The sequence below is a fragment of the Triturus cristatus genome, chromosome 6 (assembly GCF_964204655.1).
Source record: "Triturus cristatus chromosome 6, aTriCri1.1, whole genome shotgun sequence".
Taxonomy (NCBI): Eukaryota; Metazoa; Chordata; class Amphibia; order Caudata; family Salamandridae; genus Triturus; species Triturus cristatus.
The window spans coordinates 1,136,996,212-1,137,014,778 of NC_140589.1; the positions used below are offsets into that span (position 1 = coordinate 1,136,996,212).

At 49.2% G+C, this 18,567-nt stretch overlaps 1 protein-coding gene across 5 annotated transcripts in view; it reads left to right on the plus strand.

Annotated features, from left to right (window-relative positions):
* Positions 1 to 18,567, plus strand: part of TTC13 (tetratricopeptide repeat domain 13) — a 1,316,170-nt gene that overhangs the window by 738,734 nt on the left and 558,869 nt on the right. For all 5 annotated transcript variants that reach the window (XM_085612046.1, XM_085612047.1, XM_085612049.1 and 2 more), the window contains exon 15: positions 17,219 to 17,311. In XM_085612046.1, coding sequence (XP_085468172.1) covers positions 17,219 to 17,311 — 93 coding nt within the window. The remainder of the gene's footprint in view (positions 1 to 17,218; positions 17,312 to 18,567) is intronic.

The window sequence follows — 18,567 nt, forward strand, 5'->3', positions numbered from 1 at the left end:
GGGATATCTGCTGCCCTCTGTCAAGACCAAGACCAATGCCCTTACAGAAATTCTGTAGACTGGGCCTGCAAAGTCTGGGCTCTTGCTCCCCTTCAACGAGGCCCTAACTGATTCTCTAATTGAGACTTGGTGAAAGCCTTGTTTCAGTCCGCCACTGGTTAGGCAAGTGCCTGTGCCTGTAACCCTGATTTTCGCACCAAGCATCCTAGTACAAAGAGCCTGGTTGTGCAGGCTTTAACTAGTAAAGTTAACCCAATTTCTTTTTCCACAATTCCTCCAGATAAGTAGTCCAAGAGGATGGAGGCATTTGGACAATAAATGTTCTCTTTGACCAGCTTGGCACTGAGATCAGTCAATGCAGTCTGTTGCTGGGCTGACATATGGATGCTGTCTGGGACATGGCCAACACAGTCTTGCTGGTGGTCCTGGAAGACCTTAGGACTTATCTGGCCCAAAGCGTTCCTGCTGGACTGGGCACAGCAAGTACATGATTCGTTCTTGCCTAGATACTACTGACTGCTATGAAGAGCGATTGGTGAAAGCGTTGTGCTCCAACTCTCACATCTTCATGTGTTACACGGGGTTTTTATGGGGATAGGCAAGCCTCCCTTGTGGATGTGCCCGTTGATGGCTCACGTCAGTTGGGCAAAACCACTGCTTCGGCCCTGCAGCATTTTAAGGACATTAGAGCTACGCAATGCTCCCTGGGACTGGTGACTCCTACCAAGTAGTAGCCCATTCAGTTTAGGCAATTCATGAGCTACTTCAGGGAGCTGGCATACAGATATCAATCACCCCAGTCCTTGTAGCAGTCACCTCAGTCCTTTCAAAGTCTCGGATGGCGGGGTCTGATAGGCATTGTGCAGGCCACCAAAGGCACCCGTTTTCCCAGTCCCTCACCCCTGTGCCAACACCATCTAAGCTGCTTTAGTTTGTTCTTAAGTCATACACCCAACCCGAGGGGGCCTGAATCCAAAATTTCCTCCCATTATAGTGACCCATCATGTTCCTACAATGGGTCATATTGGTTGTTAATTATACCCTTCCCTATCTGTATGCCTTCCACCCTCCCCCCCCCCCCCCCCACATCCCGTTGACTTTCAGAGGAGTTCCTCTCCTTTCTGTTGCAGGAAGGCCCCAGTGTTGCCCTCCAACTGTAAAGTGCTATGGAGAGGGTTCTGGACTCGGAAGGAGAAGAGGGTTCCTACTTTAGCTATTTCCGTGTGCTGGAAAAAACCTGAGGCTTCCATCTTAAATTGGACCTTTGGCCCCTGAATGCCTTCCTGCATATGACCAAATTCAAGATGCTTACTTTGGCTCAGATTGTGGCTGCTCTGGACCTAGAAGACTGGATGGTGTCCTTGGGCCTGCAGGACGTGTATTTTCATCTGCCTGTTCTGCGTTACCTGCGTTTCAGAGTCAACCAGGAGCATTTAATTTCCAGTTTGCAGAGCTCCCATTTTGCCCGACTAGTGCTCCTTGGTTGTTCTTGAAAGCGATGGCAGTGGTCACTGCACACCTTTGGAGTTGAGGATACCATTTTTTCACTGCCTCAATAGTTGGCTGTTGAAGGCAGGCTCTCCACAGTCGGTCGTAGACCACCTCTTGACTATTGCAAACCTCTTAACATTATTGGGGTTCACAATCAATTAATCAAAACCGCACTGACTCCTTCACAGACGTTGCCATTCATTTGGGTTGTCCTGGACACAGTGCATCTAAAGGCCTTTTCACAACCACAACAAACATGGACCATTCATGCTAATATCCTGTTGTTTCAGCCTTGCTCTTGGATCTTGGTGAGAGCAGATCTGGGGCTTCTCAGTCTCCTAGCTTCCTGCATCTCCCTGGCCGACTGCATCAGGAGGCACATGCAGGTTCTGGATTGGAATTTGAAATTCCAGTGGGCCCAGCACCAAGGAAATCTGACCGATGCCACCCAGGTTTTGGAAGAGACTGCTCCCGATTTGCAGTGGGAGGCACCTCTTCCTTCCCTACCCAAAGCTTCTGTGGTGACTGATTCTTCACTACTGGGCTAGGGAGTTCATCTAGAGGAAATGGAGATCAGAGGACTTGGGTCTCTGGGGGAAATCTGATTCTATATCAATCTGTTAGAGTTGGTGGCCATTTGTCTGACCTTGAAGACCTTCCAGCCAACCATCAATGGGAGTTTAGTGCCGGTGACGCATGCCCAGTGGCACATGGCGGCTTTGCAGTGGGACCTGAAATGCCAGTGGGCGCAGCATCAGAGAAATCTCTCCAACCTGGTCCAGATAATGGATGGGAATGCACAAGAGCTGCAGTGGTGGCTAATGAACTGTGATTGCCCCAGCAGCAGACCCATCCCCATCCCCCTTCTCCACCAGGAGCTGAGAGTGGTGTCTGATACAACACTTCTGATTTGGGTGGCCACTTGGAAGAGTGTAGATCAGATATCCAACTCTACATCAACCTTCTGGAGCTGAGGGCGATTCTTTTGGCATTGAAAGCCTTCTTTCCATTTGTAGTGTCTTACAAGTTAGCAATGATGGAGCCCATTTGGCTCCTGATGGATTCTGTAGAGCTGTGACGTAAGTGTTAGAGTGTAATGCAGTGAATGCTGATTTTTAATGTTGAGTGTGCAGTTATTTGCACACGAATAAAGACGTGTAATACTAAGCTTCGTGTGTTGGCATAGTCATTGGTGGGTACCCAGGCTGGGGAAGATGCTACACCATCCACCAAAGGAAGGCTGGTTCAGGTGTTTACGGATATCATCACCGCCATGTGGTATTGCAACACGCTGGGTGGAGTGGGTTCCTGTCCCAGGAGGCTCAGTGCCTCTGGAGTTGGCTGTATTGTCAGGGTATTTCCCTGAACACGAACCATTGGTGGGATCCTTAACTGCCAGGGCAGATTAGCTCAGGCCGGCGTCTGGCGAATCATGAATGGAGTCTACTTCCCGGGGTGGCGCAGGGCCTTTTCCAACAGTGGGAAGAATCCTGGCTAGATACTTTGACCACCGTTGAGCACACAGTGTCCAAAGTTTTGCGTGTTGGAGTTTCCACAAAGACACTGGGACTCCTGTATGCCTTGGAAATACAACATGATGATGGACGGAGTACTGAAACTTTTCAACAACTCACCACCGTTCAAGAGATCTGGGTTAAATCCATTGTTCTTTTACTCACCCCAGTTTGGACCCAGCCATATGCAACCTGTACAGGGATGCTTGTTTCTGGTCCAGGGAGGATCTGGCCTGGCAGTTCGTGCTGGACTGTTCCCATGGGAAGCAGGGTCAATGCTCATTTGCCTATGGCTGGGTCCAAACTGGAATGGCATTCTGAGCAAAAAAAAGATAGATTTAGGCCCAGATCTCTGTACTGGGGGAGAATGTTTGATAATGTTCAGCATTCCGTCCATCATCTTTGTGTTGCTTTACTCCTGTATGCCTACCTGCCTCTGCCTCCCTTGCACTGAGTTTTAAAAAGGATCAGGAACAACCGGGCCAAAGTCGTCGTAATGGCACTGTATTGGGCTCAAAGTGTGGTACCAGCAACTTCTGGGCATGAGCATCTGTCCTCTGATCAGGCTACCCCTTTGAGAGGATCTTGTGTCCCAACAACAGGGCACCATCCTTCATTCGAACCTTCTCAGTCTACACCTCCATGCGTGGAGATTGATCGCTGGCAGTTGATTGCATTTGATCTGCCACCTGAAGTGGTGGGCGTCATCCTCGCCACCAGGCTGCCTTCCACGAAATCCATTAATGGCAGGCATTGAGACAAATTTGTAGCTGGTGTGGATTTCGCAAGATAATTCTTTGCAAGCTAAGCTGTTGCATGTTCTCCTGTTTTGTTTACTTTATTTTGTCTTTAGCTCATCAAGTCCTTGCAGTAGCCACTATTAAAGGTTGCTTGTGGGCCGTTTTGGCGTTTCAGTTTATGTCGGACCAAACATTCTTGTTCCAATAACCTGTTCTGAGGAGGTTTATTAAAGGTTTGTCACACATGTTCCCTCTCAAGCATTTTGTGATGCTACAGGGGAACCTTAACTTGGTTTTGACTTTTCTCATATGTGTGTGCTCTTTGAGCCAATGCACAGCTACTCTTTGCGTCTCCTGACTCGGATTGTTTTCCTGATTGCAATTACTTCAGCTCATCATGTGAATGAACTTTAGGTGCTGGCGTTCCTCCCGCCATACACCATCTTTTTTCCAGACAAACTGGTGCGGAGTACTAGGGCATGCATCTGAAAGAAACACGTTAGTTAGATTCCTCACCTTAGAATATCTTCAGGCGTCAGACTGGATCCGGAAGATTTTTCGTCAGCAATACCCCTTGCGCGTCGCTAGGCGTCGTCTGCGGCTCCACGTCCGTCGTCGGCGTCGTGCGCCGGAATGACGTCGTCGGTGTACTTAGACGCCGCCCTCGCGCGCTGACGTCAGTTCTTCTTTTTTCCGTGCCAGTAAGCGCAGATCCGGGAGAGCTACCCCTTTAGTCAATTTTTGACTAACTTTTTGATCCTTTTTGATCCTGTCATATCGACACCGGTGCCGGTAGGATGCCTGGGTTTAAAGCCTGTACGGACTGTAGCCGATTGATGTCGGTTACGGACCATCACCGCCGGTGCCTGTACTGTTTGGGCCTCGACCACGACGCGGAGTCGTGCTCGGACTGTAAGGCCCTGACCTCGAAGGCTAGACGGGAGCGGTCCCGTAAGCTCCTCGAGATTCGCCACTCGGCTCCGCGCGCCTCTCGATCCCGGTCCAGGAGGAGGTCCAAGGATCGGTCGCGGAGCCGCAGCCGACGTCACCATCGGTCGTCGGGATCAAAGTCTTCGGGTAAGTCGAAGCATTCCAAGAAGTCCAAGAGGCGACATCGCTCTTCGGACTCCCCTCGCCGGTCGCGCGACTCGGTTGAGGGTCAGGGTGGTTCCACCCCCGCGGCTCCGTCGGAGCCGCAGGCGTCGCGTCCGTCCCCATACCCTCCGGTCCCTTGGACTCACGCGACGTCGGCGGAGATCAGTGCCTACCTCTCGGCCATGAGGAACCTGGCTCCGCCGTCGGCGCCCGCTGGTGCGCCTTCGGGCCCCGCGGACCCGACTGGGTTGCCTTGCCAGCCGGCGGCTCCGGCCCCGGCGCCGTTGACGGCTCCGGCCTCGACGCCGCAAGCGCCCGAGGGACCCGTTCTCGAGTCCCCGTCGACGCCGGTCGACCTCGTCACGCCTCCTCCACCGGCGTCGACTCCGGTTCCACCCCCGACGCCGACGTCGACCCCGATCGACGTCGTGCCCCAGTTCAGTCCCGCTCCGGGCCCGGCGCCGGTTCGGCGTCGATGGACGCCGAGATCGGCGCCGCTAGAGACACATTTTGTCTACCGCCCGGCTCCGTTACTTTCTCCTCTACACCAGGAGTCGGATGATGGGGACTACTGGGAGGGATCCGAGGATCCTATGGCCCATCAGGCCCAACTGTCCCAGGACTGGGCAGATGAACTGGGGGAGGCCAGTGGTCTGGATACCTCGCCAGACACTGGATTCATCTCTCCTCCGACTGTGGCTTCGGAGGAGGGTGCTGCTTTCTCCGTGGTGCTGCCCAAGGCGGCCGCAGCCCTTGGGCTCGAGCTACCTGCCGTGGCTGTGAGGACGAACGTCCTCACTGAGGTGCTTCAGTCTGCAGCAAGCTCCACTGAGCCTCTGCTGCCATTCAATGAGGCCCTCACTGACGTTCTACAGGGCACCTGGTCCAAGCCCTCCACAGTTCCTCCTGTGGACAGGAACGTTGCCAGGCGCCACCGCCCTGCTCCGGGCGACCCCAGTTTTCTGTCCCAACACCCTACCCCTGAGAGCCTGGTTATCCAGGCCTCCACCTCCCAATCCTCTTTCCCGACCGCCCCGCCGGACCGGGATTCCAAGAGACTGGAGCAGTTTGGCAAGAAACTGTTCTCTTCCCTTAGTTTGGGCCTGCGGTCTTTGAACACCGCTTGTCTCTTGGACCGTTATTCCCACTCTCTGTGGGATGCGGTGGAGGACGCGCTGCCCCTGTGTCCGGAGGAGGTCCAGACACGTCTTACCCAGGCTCTGGCCGATGGGAGGGATGCAGCGCGACATGCTATACGTTGTGGGCTTGACACCACGGACTCGCTGGGTAGGGCCATTTCTACCACTGTGGCGCTTCGACGTCACGCCTGGCTGCGGTCCACGTCGTTTTCCGGCGATGTCCAGAGCACTCTCATGGACATGCCGTTTGATGGCACTCGCCTGTTTGGCGAGAAGGCGGACAGTGCGCTGAACCGCTTTAAGGACTCCCGGGCTACGGCCAAGTCCTTGGGCCTCTCGGCCCCGCGGTCGCAATCTTCCGCTTTTCGCCCCTTTCGTGGCCAAGGAAGGGGTGCCTCCTCACGTGCGCCTAGCCACCAGCCGCAGAACCAACCTGCGCGCGGTCGCGGACGTGGTTTCCGCCGAGGCGGATCTGGAGGACGACGAGGTCAGCCCACATCCACCCCGGCAGCATCCGCCTCAAAGCCTTCCTAGTCCGAGCTTTCAGGCCCATTCCACGCCAGTGGGCGGCAGAGTTCGCCATCACCTGCTCCACTGGCGGTCCATCACATCGGACAGGTGGGTGCTGCAAATCGTCCGAAGGGGCTACTCCCTCCCCTTCAAGACGACCCCTCCAGCCATGCCACCGCAGCACCACCGTATCTCGGGGGATCATTTGCATCTTCTCCACGAGGAGGTTTCCGCCCTCTTGGCCAAGGGGGCCGTCGAGCGCGTTCCGAGCCCAGAAGTAGGTCGTGGTTGTTATTCCCACTACTTTCTGGTTCCCAAGAAGGGCAAGGGGGGCCTACGCCCTATCTTGGACCTTCGGAACGTCAATGCCTTCCTCCGGAAGGAACGGTTCAAGATGTTGACTTTGGCTCAGGTTCTAGCTGCCCTAGACCCCGGAGACTGGATGGTAGCGTTGGACTTGCAGGACGCCTATTTCCACATCCCCGTCCTGCCGGCCCACCGGCGTTACCTGCGGTTCACGGTGGGCCAAGAGCACTTTCAGTTTACCGTGCTCCCCTTCGGCCTCACCAGTGCCCCTCGGGTGTTCACGAAAGTGATGGCGGTGGTCGCAGCTCATCTGCGCAGATCAGGGGTTCCAGTCTTCCCCTATCTCGACGACTGGTTGTTGAAGGCGGGCTCGCCCCAGGCAGTCGTCTCCCACCTCCAGACTACGGCGGATCTCCTGCATTTGCTGGGGTTTTCCATCAACGTGCCGAAGTCACACCTGAGTCCCTCTCAGAAGCTCCTTTTCATCGGAGCGGTTCTCGATTCGGCGCAGTTCCGGGTCTCTCCACCGGAACAGTGGGTCCGGGATATACAGGCCCTGATTCCCATCTTTCGGCCTCTATCCTGGGTTTCGGTCAGGCTAGTGTTGCGGCTGCTGGGGCTGATGGCCTCCTGCATCCTACTAGTGCATCACGCCAGGCGGCGCATGCGGGCTCTGCAGTGGGACCTGAAGTTTCAGTGGGCCCAGCATCACGGCAACCTGTCCGACCATGTCTTGATCTCGGAGGGCACTGCACAGCAGTTGCAGTGGTGGCTCACGGACCGCGATTGGGTCATGGGCAGGAGCCTCTCCCTTCCCCAACCGGAGCATGTCGTAGTGACGGATGCGTCCCTCCTGGGATGGGGTGGCCATATGGGAGAGGCGGAGATCAGAGGCCTCTGGTCTCCGGCGGAGTCTCGTCTCCACATCAACCTGTTGGAGTTGAGAGCGATCCGACTTGCACTGAAAGCCTTCCTTCCCTCTGTCAGGGGCAGTGTCGTGCAGGTGTTCACGGACAACACCACCGCCATGTGGTATTGCAACAAACAGGGCGGGGTGGGGTCGTGGACCCTTTGTCAGGAGGCCCTGCGCCTCTGGACGTGGCTGGAACACCAGGGCGTCACCCTAGTGGTTCAACATCTGGCGGGCTCTCTGAACGCCAGAGCGGACGAACTCAGCCGCCGGTGCATGATGGATCACGAATGGCGTCTGAACTCCGAAGTTGCGCAACGTCTCTTTCAGCAGTCGGGAGAGCCTTGGTTAGAACTATTCGCCACCGAAGAGAATGTGCAATGTCAGCAGTTCTGCGTGTTGGAATTTCCAAGGCGGCACTCGCTCGGCGACGCTTTTCGTCACGAGTGGAGTTGCGGTCTGTTGTACGCCTTTCCGCCTATACCACTTCTGCCCAGAGTGCTGAAGAAGATCAGGCACGACCGGGCCCAAGTCATCTTGGTGGCTCCGGATTGGGCACGAAGATACTGGTATCCCGAGCTACTCAGTATGTTGACCGATCCCCCGATACGTCTGCCCCTTCGGGAGGATCTTCTGTCGCAGCAGCAGGGGACGGTCCTCCACCCGAACCTGTCCAGCCTCCACCTCCATGCGTGGAGATTGAGCGGCGGCAGTTGATGCCATTTGACTTGCCTCCTGAAGTCTGTGATATCATTCTGGCAGCCAGGCGTCCCTCCACAAAGACGGTATACGCCTGCCGGTGGAACAAATTTGTGGCATGGTGCACAGCAAAGGCTGTGGATCCCCTTTCCGCCCCACTTTCTGAGGTTCTCCTCTTTCTTCTTTCTCTGGCCCGGCAGGGCTCTGCCCTGGGCACCCTGAAAGGTTATCTTGCTGCCATCTCCGCCTTCTTGCGGCTTCCTGATCAGCCTTCTCTCTTCAAGTCCCCTGTGGTTACACGCTTTCTAAAAGGCATTACTCACACGTTTCCTCCTGTCCCTTTTGTAATGCCTCAGTGGGACTTGAATCTGGTCTTGACATTCCTGATGTGCGCTCCCTTCGAGCCTCTTCACAATTGTCCTCTTCGTCTTCTGACTCTTAAGACTGCTTTTCTGGTAGCCATCACCTCGGCTAGACAGGTGAGTGAGCTCCAGGCTTTGTCTTCAAAGCCTCCTTTTCTGTCTGTTCATCCGGACAAGGTTGTCCTTCGGCCTCGTCCCTCCTTTCTTCCTAAAGTGGTGACTCCATTTCACCTTGGGCAGTCTGTCACCTTGCCCACCTTCTTTCCGCCTCCGCATCCTTCCAAAGAGGAAGAGCGGCTCCACCGTCTGGACCCAAAACGTGCGCTCTCCTTTTATTTGGACCGCACAAAGCAGTTCCGGGTGGACGACCAACTTTTCGTTGGATACGTGGGTGCTAAGAAGGGGAAAGCTGTGCACAAACGGACCATCTCTCGGTGGGTCGTTCTGTGCATCAAAATTTGTTACTCTTTGGCAAAAAAGGACCCTCCTGTTGGGCTGCGCGCCCATTCTACTCGGGCCACAGCGGCTACTACTGCCTTGGGACGGGGAGTCCCTTTGCAGGACATCTGTCAGGCGGCGACGTGGGCTTCACTACACACGTTTGCCAGGCATTATTGCCTTGACAGCCAAGTCCGGAGGGATGGCTTCTTTGGCCGTTCTGTCCTCCAGGACTTTCTGGTGTGATCTTGGTTCGCAGACCCACCACCGGGGATGGTATTGCTTGGGTATCTATTCTAAGGTGAGGAATCTAACTAACGTGTTTCTTTCAGATGAACAAGTTACTTACCTTCGGTAACGATGTATCTGTAAGAAACATTAGTTAGTTAGATTCCTCACCGACCCACCCATCCTCCCCGTTCTGCGAACTGACATCTAGGGTTAAGGTTATCCTTTTCAGGGCCCTAGATTTTATTTTTGGCACCAGTGTCGGTCTTTGCATGGCTCTGCGTTCCTGGCGCGGAAAGCTATGTACAAGAACTGACGTCAGCGCGCGAGGGCGGCGTCTAAGTACTCCGACGACGTCATTCCGGCGCACGACGCCGACGACTGACGCGGAGCCGCAGACGACGCCTAGCGACGCGCAAGGGGTATTGCTGACGAAAAATCTTCCGGATCCAGCCTGACGCCTGGGGATATTCTAAGGTGAGGAATCTAACTAACTAATGTTTCTTACAGATACATCGTTACCGAAGGTAAGTAACTTGTTCTTCTTGCATAAAGCGTGACACCTCGCCAATTTGTGCAGTCCCTCACCCTGCCTGCGATCCATGCCTCTAAAGAAAAGAAGAGGCTTGATCGGCTGGATCCCCAAAGTGCATTTAAGGTTTTACATTGATCTTACCAAAGCATATCAGGTGGATGATCAACTTTTTAGGGCGTTCTTCAGGGCAAAGAAAGGTGCATTAGAGGACTCTACATTGATATCTGCTATGCAGTGGCCCAGAAGCAGCCTCTGGGCAGTCTGAGAGCCAATACCAAGAGTGTCAAGACTGCTACCACTGTGTTGGTGAGTGGAGTTTTTGGCCTTGATATCTGCGACATGGGTGTTGGTGAAAACGTTCACAAAGCAATACTGCTTAGACAACCAGGTCGGTTCAAAAGGATGTTTTGCCCATTTCATCCTGCAGGACTTTTTGGTCTGAATCCACTCTACTGACACTAGAGCTTGGAGTGGGACTCTTTTGGTATCTATTCTAAGGTGCGGAATCTGCAGTTATAAGTATCCATCAGAAGAACGAGTTACTTACCTAAGGTAATGCTCTTTGTGGTGGGTGCTCTATTTAACCATAGATTCCTCACTGCCCTCCCACCTCCTTGATCTGTGAAGTGACCTCTTTGTCATATCTAAAAAGGTCTCAAGTTAAGAAAGTAGGAACAGAGGGATAACTGTATATATGCAGACAGAACAAGACAGTTACAGGCTTCCATGCACACACACATCCGTACACCGTAGACCACACATGTACTGCGTTCATGTATTTTTGTGCAGTGATGTATATGTGGTATCTCCTGTATATATGGGTTTGTTTTAGCTTGAACTCTTGCTGCCTTAGTTAAATCTGTTCTGTGTGTGTTCTAAGAAACCTTGGACCCTAACGAAACTTGAGGGGGCCCCCCTGCAAGGTTCGTAGAGGGCCCCCCCTCCAGACTCCGTCAGGCGCTCTCTCGCCAGCGTATTGTGCTGTGGTGGTCCCCTGGAGCTTGGGGGTCCCCCTGCACAGTGTGGGCTGCGGGGGCCTGTGTTATGGCACTGCCCTGCATTCCCACTTACACTGTTGGCTCCCTTCTTGCACTTTACTGAACCTGTTAAATGTGTGTGCTAGTAGCAAAATGGTAGGGACGCCTGCCGCAGGATGATGGGGGGTGCTCCCTGCCCTTGAGACTCCTGTATCTGCGTTGTGGGCAGCAACACTGCAAAACACGAATAGTTGCAGGGCATGTGGAAGCTGCTTGGCCATTCGCACTGAAGTAAAACTGGTCTGTGTGTAGCAACAGAGAAACACTCCCATGTATGGAAAATAGACAAATAGCTAATGTTACCCATGAGCAACTACTTTTGAGCTTTACTCAAGCCCGCGAACATCTTTTGAATATTTACCGCCACATACTTGTTTTGTAATGTAATATAAGCTGAACTTATAAAGCGCACTGTCACCCCACTGTCACCCCACTGTCACCCCAAGGGTATCCTGGCGCTGTGATTACCATACATTGCCCTGTGCGCAAGTCCACCCATGCCAGATGAACGTAGTTAGAGCTACAACTAAGTTACACTAGCCCCTGGGATAAAGCCAAGTTTTCAGCTATTTTCTGAAGTCCAACAAACTCTGTCTGTCTGAGATCAGTCGGGAGTTCATTCCACAGCCGCAAAGCTGCAGAACTGAATGCGCTGCCACCAATCCTGTTTTTTAAATCTGGTAGTTCACACCAATTTTGCTGTTGCTGAGTGGAGATTTCTAGATGGAGTATACCAGGTGAATTTGTTCTGCAGTGGTCTCTGTCCCATTCCATGTACTGCCTTCAAGACAATGCTGAGTGATTTGAATTGTATTCTCTGCAGAATCGGTAACCAATGGAGATCCTTCAGAGATAGAAACACAGAGGACCTTCGCTGTCTTTGTAAAGCTAACTTGTCAGCTATTATTTCAATTCTCTGAAGTTTCTTTATCAGAGAACGTGGTGCTCCAAGTAATAGAGCGTTACAGTAATCTAACTTGCTCAGAATGACACTTCTCACCACCTGTGCTCTGGCAGTAGCTGGCAGTAATTGAAGTATTTTACGAAGAGCTCTGAGCAGAGATAAACAAGTGCCGACTGTTTTATTTACTTGGGCGTCTAGTTGTAAACTGTTATCAAACAACACCCCCAGATTACGCACTGATTTAGATGGAGTTAGTGGTTTATCTGTAGGAGTGGGCCAGAAGTCGGCTGGGAGTGGACGAGGTATTTTATTCGCTGTACAGTGCACAATTTCTGTTTTATCTCCATTAAATTGTAAGGAGTTGTCCCTGAGCCAATTAGCAGTTCTCTGTATACACTCATGAAATCTGTCCAATGATACGGCTTGATTCCCTTCCATTGAGAAGTTGCGCATCATCTGCGTAATTCACTAATTCTATTCCATACGATTTAATAATGGGAATAAGTAGGCACAGGTATATGTTGAATAAGATCGGGCTTATTGCAGATCCCTGGGGGACCCCATGTTGGATAGAACTATTTTCAGAGACTAAGGGTGACATAGTCACTGCCTGCTGTCTACCCGACAGGTACGACTGAAACCAGTTCAGTGCCATGCCCATGACTCCTGCATCCATAAGTCTCTTTAACAGAATCCTATGACTAACCGTGTCGAATGCGGCTGACATATCCAGTAACACCAGTATTACCGATTGACCGGTGTCAGCTCGCACTATAAGTTCATCTAGGACTGTCACTAAGGCAGTTTCAATTCCATGTTCCGGGCGAAACCCAAATTGAGCCTCATCTAGTAGATGATTGTCTTCTAGATACTGTGAAAGGGTTTGACTAACTAACTGCTCCAAATGTTTGACTGGATAGGCCAACAAGGAGATAGGCCTATAGTTAGACGGACATAAGGGATCAAGTGTAGCTTTCTTCAGTAGGGGTGTCACCATTGCCTGCTTCCAACAAGCTGGGACCGTTCCACTACTTAAGCTTTGGCAGCAAATTTGGTGGAGCTGAGGAAAGAGCTCTTGGTTTAATTGTCTCCACATCCTGTGCGGAAGAGGGTCCATAGGTAATCCAGAGGAGACACTTACAGCTAGTTTATGAAACATTTCCTCTGTGGGAATCTGGAATTGATCCAGAGTTGCCTGTTTATCTTTGTCTACTCCCTTTTCCTGTTTCCCCATCGTTATTATTTCAGAGGAACCATTTACATTGTCCATCCTAGTCTCCTATCAATGATTTTCTTAATCTTCTCTTCAAAGTACACAGCAAGGTCATCACATAGATCTTGCGTGGCTATGGTTTTATTTTTCACACACTCTGGTTTAGAGAGACCATTTACTATATTGAATAAAGTTCTAGCACTATTAGGCGCCTGTAGGATAGTTTTTGCATAATATATGGCTTTTGCCTTAGCAATTGTTTCTTTGTATATACCCAGTGCTATTTTCATGGCTATTTTGTCCTTCTCCTCATAAAATTTCCTCCACTTCCTTTTTGCTTGTTTGCAAATTTTTCTTTGCATCTTTAATTCCTCATTGTACCATGGGGCTGATATTTTATCCCTATTTTTACTGGTGCCAGTTGGTCAAGAGTATAGTTTATCTGACAACAAAAATTAAAATAATTTTCATCCACCGATTTGTTGGCATCAATAGAGTTCTTTTCAGTAAATAGCGGGGATTGTTTAATTTTAAGCAGTTTAGCCCGTTCCCTTCCCTGTCGATTGTTTCCAGAATAAGTATTTTTGTTACTCACTCTGGGAGGCATTAGCAAAAATGTTATCAAAAAGTGATCAGTCCAACATAGAGGCATTATCTCTACCACCTCTACTTCCTTGTGATTTGCAAATATTAGGTCTAGAACATGGCCTCAGTGATGTGTTGGGTGCGACACTAATTGTTGCATGTTTAGGTTCTCACATGCTTGCAGTAGCTCTCTCAATGCCGGGCCTAAATTCCCATTTTCCCAGAGATTGAATTCTCCCAAAATTATCAATTTGGAATGGGTGATTGACATATTATAAAAGATGTCAATCAATACTTGATACTGGGGGCGCGTTCCTCCAGAGGGTCTATAGCAAACTATGCCAGAATACAGTTGTCCTTTAGCATCCTTAAGGGAGAACCCTAAGAGTTCAGTACCCTCCACTTCGTCAACATTTATAGGGGCAATATTCCACTTATCTTTATAGATCACTCCCACTCCTCCTCCTCTCCCAATTAACCATGGTTTATGAAGGCTTTATAGCCTGGGGGGCAGGGTAGGCCTAGCTCGACATCAGTCTCAGCTCGTGTCCATGTTTCGGTTAAAAACAGTGCATCCATTTATAACATTCTAACAGGATAAAAATCTCCTGGTGATGCTTGATCAGAGATCTGACATTAAGTAAACCACATTTGATATTATCTGATGTATGGACTACCCCAACTTTTCTCAGCTCCTCACCATTGTTGCCCCTGTCCCCTTGCTCACCTATGGAAATGAGTTGTTCCTTAGTATAACTAAGGATGACATCCCCAGTGGGGCAATATTTCTGCCTGACAGCATGGCTGGTGCTGAGCACGGGCGGTGTGTGGATGGGCGCAGAGGGGCTTGCCTTTGGCACGCCCGCTGCACGCTTGCATTCTCTCTCCTTAAATAGGGAGGAGCGTACTTGAATGGAACAACTAGTGTGCTGACCAAGATTGCGTGTGCTCGGTGACCCGCTCTAACAGGCGGAGTACACCAGCTCACTTTGGCCAGATGAAGTGCAGGTGCGTAGCAGGGGTCTATAATTGATTGCCCAATGTTAAAACGTAAAAACAATAGTGCAGCTAAAAACTGTTTCCTTTTTTAAAAATGTGCAAAATCGCGCTACTTTCGCCCAAGCATCGGTAGTGCAACAGGCAGCTGGGTAATCTTACTGACCGCGCGCTTGCATTCCCTCTTCTTAAATAGGGAGGAGCGTGCTTGAATGGAACTTGCTTTAAATTAGTCAAGGCACCCTCTTCACACTTGTTCATGCATACGTTACTACAAATAACATGGATAGAGCACTACAATCCCTTCACAATATGTGCATATTGCAACTACAGTTTACTAAACATATATGAAATTGCGCTTCTTGTACTGTGCGTTGTGATGCAGCGGAGTTTACCAGCTCTACACGTACATACACACAACACTCATTGGGGCCCATATACATTCATACACTCAATGAGCTAGCAAATATTCGCTGGGCATGAATTTTGATTTACCCTAGGGAACCTTTACACTAGTATTCTTACCAATCCTGTCTCTTAAGTAAATGTACGTTGTCGAAAGATCTAGTACTAGATTAGAATAGGGAGGAAATGATAATAGTAATAACAATACATTTAACTTTTATTCAAAGAACCACAGACTCAGGAGGAGTTTCAAAGATTTATCTGAATTAATAATTTGGTGAGTCAAATAAAAATACAAGTAGATACACCACAATCCTCCATCAGGTAAAAGTAGTACAGTTAGCTTATAATTCAATTCACATTAATTAAATTCTTGTGATGACAGTACCTGAGGAGAGAAAGTATAGAGAGCAAATACATAACATAACCCCACAGAGCTATATTTACCTAGAATGGTGTGAGGACCTAGACATCAGAGTAACAAGGATTCAGGACAGGTTTAGGACCAGGAAGGTGATCTCTTCTAGTCTAACACCAGCGTTACACCCCTCTCTGGTGCTACTCTCTCCGGCTACTCTCTCCGGCTCGGGCTCGTCCGGACCCCTTCCTAGATGTGCCTCCGCGGTTGTTCCGCGATCTTTCCCTAGTGTTGGATTCTTCAATCAGATTGCAGCAAAATCGGGCAGCATCTCAGCATAGCATCGACATCAAGTGGGTCATGTGTGTCTAACTAACTAGACCTTACCTCTGTTATACCAATTCAAATGTATGATCCACCCCCAAATGTTTCAATTCTATGTACACCCCTCAATTTAATTGGGCCAGACAGTGGGGTGAGGACATCACACCATACTAAGTGCAAAACCTTTCTTTAGTTATATTGTTTAATTCCCCTCCCCTTCATTTTAATACCTACAAGCTTTATTCCGACAAGCATTTCATATGTGGATTGATAAATCTATAATACAATGTTTTGGCTTCTTCCTCTCGTAGGGTCAGAAGTTGATCTTCCCATGTCCTTGCTGGGCACATGGATTGGCATCCATTCAATGATATCATTAGTTTCCGAACAAGGAGGTTGCACGCATGCGTAGTTGTCGCAAAGGATAGGGACATCGGTCACCCTCCAAGCCCAAAAACGAGCTATTAATAAAGTCAGAGAAGAACATGTTAGAATACAAATTTACATGAATTCGCTGTATACCACTTACTTCTACTCTAACCCCATTTACTTAATATATTCTTTGCATTAATGGCTTAGTAAACTTGCATAGGTTGGTTTCAACACGGCATGTGCGTTAATGCGAGGTTTTCGAGCAGCCATGTTGAAAGCTATTGCGCAGCTGCAAAGATATCCCACCAAGCTACAGGAGACGTCATACTACGTAGATGTAGTAGACGCATACGCAGAAGAGTTCCCGCTGCCATTTTAAGGACAATCGGGTTACTGATTAGTAAAGCACATAGAAAAGCTTTCCCTAGATACAATATGTAAAATGTGATGCAAAGTTAATACTCACAAACAGGTTGGTTATAATGTTACAGGTTATTCGAGAGGATTGCATACAAGCAAGTTTCTTTTTAATACGACACCTTGCTCCATCAGTTGCAGTACAAGTAACAGTGATACCCACGAGAGACATGTTGTGCTTTTAATATTAGTGTCCACTTTCTCCGCCACATTTATGCTGCACTCTTCTCCAATCCCCGAATTACATGCAAATCCCGTGTACAAATTAAAAGCAGGACTTAATGGCCTTGACCGTGTTTATACGGTCAACGCGGTCAAGGTATACGTTGTCACCCAAGTGAAAAAATAATGCAACGGAGTCAGCAGACACCCACCACTTTCCTCGAGGTGGAAACTCCATGCAGTCATTAAGGATTAAGATAATTGTGATGTGAAAAAAAATCCACTTCCTGAAGAAAACCATCTATGTGTCTGCAAGCATTTTAGACATATTTAAAGCATTCATTTGTTCAAAACATTTTTATTCAGCCAAAAATGCGCTATTTCTCTTTAACTTTTACATTGTCTGAAAACAGTTTTTAAAAGAAATTATGTTTTTGTAAAATGTGCGCCTTTATTTTGTTAACGTGTGTTTTTGTAGGTTATCTGACCCGGACCACCCCGTGCTGTGGTTAGACCAAATGCCAGCTCGAAGTCTCAGTAGGGGTTTTAACAACCATATCAATCTTATCAGGTATGTATGCTGCATGGTTAATTAATCTTTATAAGATTGCATCTCTGTAGAAATGTGACTGCAAGACGTTTGGTATTATTCTTTACTCCTTTGATAACCGATAGGTTTTCTGCTTCTAAAATGAAACCCGCTATCTCTTATGTGGTATGTCTGGCTGACATGGTTCTAGCTGACTGATTGTGTAATATACATAAAGAGAGCAGCATTGGGTTAGATCCAGTGACTGTTGCTAATGTCATTCAAATTTTAAACCAGCCCACACAACAGCCGTCAGGAGTTGGAGCTGTCGATCACGCTGACGGTTGTATACCGTAAGAAACTGCAAGGGTGCACAGCCATGTGGTCGATGATGAAGGCATGGCAAAACCAAGCTGGGCTGATTCCACCCCCCCTGGTCTCATTTGTGCGTCCCTCTGCCCTAATGTGACGCACTTTCAAGAGGGGAACTCCAGGATGCCTCTGTTGCTACAGAAAAAACATGGCAGCCAGGCAGAGTGCGCAACAGAGCCTCACTTATTGAGACTACTCTGGTTGCCTTAGCCACTGCCAAAGCCTACAGCTGCTTCCAATCCTGTCTGTCGGCCATCTTGGAATAGGAATGTCCCCAGTGCAACTCCTCTTCATTAATGTAATAATCATGAAAGAAAAGAAAATGTGCCTAATTTTTACGCCACTATTAAAGGGATATCCAATACAGAGGAAACAAACATTCTGTTTTCTTATTCCTGCATCACTAACAACCGGCAACGTTAAGCTTGCTAGAATACTGCTTTGTATGATGACCTATTGCAGCATCATTCACCTGATGACCTTTCAAGCATTGTCATCACCTTAAATTGATGATGCAAATATCATTCGACACTGATTATTACTGAATGACGCTGCAATTGCGGGTATGTATAGAGGATTACTGATTGATGAAGCCAATCTGAACAATCATTTAAGATTTATGAGCCATTCTGCAAACCTGAACATGCAGGAAGGATTTTAGAATGATGCAGCTCATCTGAACATGTGATAAGGACTGCTGGGTTATGGTGCACATATTAATTAAAGCTTAGTTATTAAACAGGCAAATACGAACATTCACTAAGGGTTAGTGAACAGTGGGGCAAATCTGAAGTACCATGCATTTAGAATTTTGTAAGGTTGATAGAAATAACATTCACTAATTATTTCTCATTCATAGTGGCATCTGGATATTTACTGAGGATTAATAGGTGATGGGACACATTTGAACATGCAGTGATGATCAT